Source organism: Phaseolus vulgaris, chromosome 8 (assembly GCF_051622355.1).
Source record: "Phaseolus vulgaris cultivar YP4 chromosome 8, ASM5162235v1, whole genome shotgun sequence".
Lineage (NCBI taxonomy): Eukaryota > Viridiplantae > Streptophyta > Magnoliopsida > Fabales > Fabaceae > Phaseolus > Phaseolus vulgaris.
The window spans coordinates 3,160,595-3,166,122 of NC_143505.1; the positions used below are offsets into that span (position 1 = coordinate 3,160,595).

Sequence of the window (5,528 nt, forward strand, 5' to 3'; positions counted from 1 at the left end):
AAAAATATTTGTTGGATTTTTGATAATTTTAACACAGTTTTAACATAATTTTAAAAAGGAGAAATACATTAATTTTCTAAAAACTTAAATTTTTTTATATAAATTTGTAATATGATTATAAAAATAAGGAACAAATTCTTTTGAACCAACAATAAGAATCATTTGTATGCTAAAATAATTAAAACATACATGTGCATATAAATTTTTATTGTCAATTTATATAATTTATAATTATATAATGTATAAACCATATTCTCCTGTACTACATTCTAAAAGATATACATATCTTCGTATTCGTATCCGTGTCTGTGAGTGTTATATAGAGAGACATCGATTGTCTGTTTAAGTTAATGGATGTCTCTCACATGATTTGTAACACCTTAATCTAAAAAAAAAAAAAAATTGACAATTTTGGGAACCAGGAGAAATTAAGCATTTCAAAACAAGTTTTGGGAAAAAAATTGCAACGTGAGATGTATGAGTGAAGTGAATGAAGAGTATAAAGTGTTTGGGTCCTTGTGAAAGGCAACATAACATGAGAAAAAGTAATGGGAAAGAACAAAGTAAGACAGGACAGAACATAACAAAACAGAGCCTTTCCTATGTTTTCGGCTGTGTTGTGTCCAAATTTGGCGATATTGTGATGAAATGAGGTCACCATTTCCTCTAAATATGGAAAATCATTTCTGCCAATCCCATTCCCAAATTTTTCTCTCTTTTGTTACCAACCTAACCTATCACAACATGGGTCATGGAGTTCCTCCTCATTTCATCCCATCACCAGCTTCTCTAGGGTCTCCTACTTTCCTTTGGAGCCCTAGGTTTTGCTGTTTTCTGCTATTCCAATTTCAGAGCCCTGATCGGCAGCTACATGTTCCGCTTAATTAAGTATCATCATTGATCACACCCACTTTCTCTCTCTCTGTCTTTTGTTTTCGTTTTTTCTTTGTTTTACAATGTGGCTGTGAAAAATCACATATTGTAGTGATCCAGGAAGGAAAATTTATGCCCAAATGTTTTATCTTTTACAAAAGGGATTCTTAACAAAAAAAAATGGACAAAATTTTATAACTTTAGCCAGACATTATGTTCATCTTCTACTAATGGATCATAAATGCAATTTATGATTGATAATTTGGGGATGTAATCTCTTGCTTATTGCTGTGATTGTGTGTTGCGATTATCAAAATTATGGAAAATTGCAGACAGATATGGCCATGTTGAGTTGTGTGGAGACCTCAAAAACCATAATATCAAGGACTATGGTTTAAAGCCTTTAACAACCTGATGTTGCTTGAAACCTATAATTTCCATTAAATGATTAGTATAAGGGCAGCTTCTATATAATGATTGTAATGCTTCTTTGTTTTTCTGAGTTAGTTGAGAATGAACATTATTTTCCTATAAGCTTTTGTTGAAGTGATTTGATTTTGGTTGATTAGCGAAAATCGGTTTAAAGTGGTGTATCCTGTGATACCATGCGTTCATTGCACACCTTTCATGAATACTTGTAAAAAAAGGTGTACCCTGCAACAGAGTAGAATATGTACTATAAAGCTTCATGAATGAATGATTAATATTTAGGCAGTTCACTGATTTTTGTTCTTTTTGATTGTGCATCTAACCCTTATCACTCTTTATTTTACAAACTTTTTATTTTTTGTCATAGGTTTCTTGTCAGTGTGGAACCTGGCTTATCAACCTAATGGGGTTGAAACTTACAAAGCAGGATCCACCCAAAGCTGAGGACCTAAGTTTACATCATCACATGATCAGTTACCTAACCAAGAATTTTATTCGTAACTTGGTATCTAAGCAACGCAGAAGAATGCTTATAGCTGGTTATGATCTTGACATGTCATATATCACCGATCGAGTATTAGCAATGTCATTTCCTTCCCAAAGAATGCGAGCAATGTATCGAAATCCTCTCTGGCAAGTTAAATCTGTGTTGGACATGAGACATTATGACCACTATAAGGTGCACCTTCAACTCATAGTCATGTATAGTGCATATTATTATCTTGTCTACCTTCAATGCATTGGAAATTCATCATGATTATCCATAATTGTTTAGCTATGCTCTAATTTGTGTGTCTATTGAACTATTGTTCTTTAAATCCAGAGTTTTTTTAGTTTGTCTTTGTTATTTAATCTAGTATAGGGCATGACAGTGGTTAGTTTCTTGTACCAAATCTTTCAAATGGCACTAATGTCATGTTTATTTGATGAAAAAGACTAGACTTTTCCCCTTGAGTTTAGGCCAGTTATTTGTGTACTGGTGATACTTTGAGGTCACTTGTGGGTTATTATGATTTTCGTTTTTCATTCCTTGCTACTGATATTTAATTTTCTTCATTTGTCTGATGTAACTTACATCTTCGTAAAAGTGGATGACACTATTATTACCTATTTTTTCTTTAGTTTACTCTGAAGACTAATCTATAATTTTTTTCTTGTTCGATCTTCTGACTCGGTATCAATGTTGACAAATGACAGTTGTAGAGGCTGTTGTTTGTACCTATCATTCTACTTGTTTCCTATCCCACTTTTGGTCATTGTTATAGCTAAGCCATATCACTTCTAAAATTTTCAGATCTATAATCTCTGTATAGAAGAAAGTTATGATCCAGCTCACTTCTATGGACGTGTGGAAGCATACCCCTTTGATGATAACCATGTGCCATCTCTTGAAATGATCAGAGCTTTCTGTGAAAGTGTGGATTCATGGCTGTCAAGTGACCCCAAAAATATTGCTGTTATTCATTGCATGGTATGAGAGGTTACACTTCCTATAGAATCTTGAGCAAATTTCAAATAAGATTTAGAATTCATTACATTATATTTTGGGGAAATAAATAACTCAATAAATATCATAATATGCCACATGAGATTTTGATGGTGAGGCAAACAACTTCACTCTCATCTTCAGAATGAAGCCATGATGTCATCTAAATGAGTTTTATAGTTGGCTTAAGTTGTTATGAACTTATGGCTATTCACTCTTACTGATTTGATATTTCATAAAGATTGTGTAAAATTATTCCACTTAAAACTATGTATAAATTGGAGACCCTTGATATATCAATGCAATTAAAAGCAAGTGAAATTTTGCTTCCAAGATTAATTAGTTTGCTACAAAGAAGAAAATTCTTTAAATGTTAAATTTACGAGTAAAATACTTTCTATTGCTATGTTTTGGTTTGTAGTTATGTGATGTGGGTTTTTTTCGGCACTTGTATAAGAGTTGGGGTGCTCCTGAAGTGTCCTTTTTTAATTCATTTAATCTTTGCTGATAAAAAAAATGAGTAAAATACTTTCTCCTAGCACATCTAGCTATAGCTATTACATTTTTTCTCATTTGTATTCTTTGGTTCCAATTATGCAGGCAGGAAAAGGTAGAACTGGATTAATGGTGTGTGCATACCTAAGTTATTGCGGCATGTCAGCTGATGAGGCTCTTCAACTGTATGCAGATAGACGAACAACCAATAATGAAGGAGTAAGTTAAATTAGGTATAATTCCAACAATTTGAAATGTAAATCTATCTTCACCAACACAAGTTTTTGCTAATGCTTAAACAATGACTATCCACTAATGATAAACTGGTAATAAATGGTTCTGAATGTGAAAATAATATGTACTCTTCTTTCACCCCAATAATTAAGTTAACTAAATGTTATTGCTTATGTGGGATCAGGTATCAATACCAAGTCAACGACGTTATGTGACATATTGGGACACTCTACTTTCTAATTCTGTCCTTAGAGGAACTGGAAACGAACCACCAAAAGTGAAGTTGCCTCCACCGTCTAGCCGAGAATTGCGGCGAATCCGGCTTTATGATACAGTCAACATTGACACTATATTCTTTGTCATCTCAGAGCTACAAGAGGCAAGTTCACCACAATTTATGATACAACAATGTATGGAATACTGATTGTCTTTCTGGAATGGTTTATGAAGGCCACCTTATATTTTTTTTTTCTTGTTCCATTTGTTTACAGATTCCTAATGAGGTGTATCGTCCATCAGTGGAAGCTTACCGTAGCAGCTGTAGACAAATTAAGAAAGGATACCAGAGAAACAACAGTCCTCGCTATTATATATCTATTCTTGAAGATGATGATGATGGAAAGCAATCAGAAACAGAAGAACCTCGCATTGTAGTTCAAATGGACACAGAGAGTCCTGCTATATACCAAAAATCATGTTTGGACCATTACTTTGATAAACCCATACAAGTAAGTAATCAATGACCAAGAAATTAGTCCTTTTCTAATCAGTTTCTTTCTTATCATAGCACCCTTTTATTGGTTTAGCTCTTTTATTTTTTACAAATTGTGAAAAAAAAAATACTAATCAAGAAGTATTGGTATTTGCTCATGGAATTCTTTTACTAATATCCATTTTCACTTCTACCCCCAGATGTTCTGATTTTACTTTAAATCTTTGTACAGGTAACTGGAGATGTACGTGTCATATTCTATGAGAAAATGATAGGAGGTCGCCTTTTCTACTGCTGTTTTAACACAGCTTTTATTAAGAACAGCTTGCTACAGGTAATTTCATAGCATCCTTTATTCATGGTAGTTTAGTTGTGTATGCTGATATATTTAGATGGAAGAGAATTACACCTTCAAATTTGAGTAAAACCAAACCAGCAAGAATATGTCCTTTGTCATGCAAAATCTTTTCAAGGTGAGGCTTATAAAACACTGGCATTATGCTAAGAGACAATGAAATATAAGTGAGTAGACAAAAGAAACTAAGTTATCATGATTTTAACTACATGATATTCATATTACTTTAGAAATACAACTGTGAATATGAAATGAACTTCATATGGCATGTCATTTGCTTTGTGTTGGTTTGAAATTTATAATTGAGTAGAGTTCCCTTTTTTAACTATTCTTTTGTAGCTCACAATACAAGAGTTGGACAAAGTTGGGAAGAAGGGAAGCTCAATATGTGGACCTGACTTCTGCCTAGAATTATTGTTTGGTCCTGCTAACACAGGATATTCGTCATCAAATATATCCAATGATGAACATTCTAGTAATGATTCTTTATAATGATGTTTCCGAAAATCTTTACATAATATGAAAAGTCCATGTCCAATTAACTGCTGTAACATATTCCTGCAAAATGATCCCAACAACGAGTCCCTTGCAGTGTGATGTAGCAAGTGCATTCATTCCTCCACTTGTCATGTCGTCTAATTTTTCATTGGCGAAAGGCATGGGGAATAAGTGTAATTTTTGTATTATGTTAGTGATTGATTAGCATTTTGGTCAAGATGAGGTTGAGAGCATTATTATAATGCAAAAATTCGCAAACTTTCTTGTCGGATTTAATTTCAATGTTTAAACAAATTAAAGTATTAGTGTAAAAATACATCAAGTGTTTGACTCATGACAACAATTTAAAAGTTAACATTCTTATAACGATTTAGCAACCTTGTAATGATAATCTAAAGCTCTTTTTTATTGAGGGTGGACCAAAAGTAAACATTTTCAGTAGAGTT

General features: G+C 32.9%; 1 protein-coding gene across 1 annotated transcript; it reads left to right on the forward strand.

Moving 5' to 3' along the window:
• The first annotated feature begins 614 nt into the window (after positions 1 to 614).
• PTEN1 (Calcium/lipid-binding (CaLB) phosphatase) lies at positions 615 to 5,324 on the forward strand. The gene is made up of 8 exons (XM_068633145.2): positions 615 to 888; positions 1,670 to 1,981; positions 2,597 to 2,773; positions 3,389 to 3,502; positions 3,702 to 3,896; positions 4,009 to 4,245; positions 4,462 to 4,563; positions 4,924 to 5,324. Exons 2-8 carry the CDS (start codon positions 1,706 to 1,708, stop codon positions 5,074 to 5,076), a joined length of 1,254 nt encoding a protein of 417 aa, XP_068489246.1. The 5' UTR covers positions 615 to 888; positions 1,670 to 1,705; the 3' UTR covers positions 5,077 to 5,324.
• Positions 5,325 to 5,528: the final 204 nt, after the last annotated feature.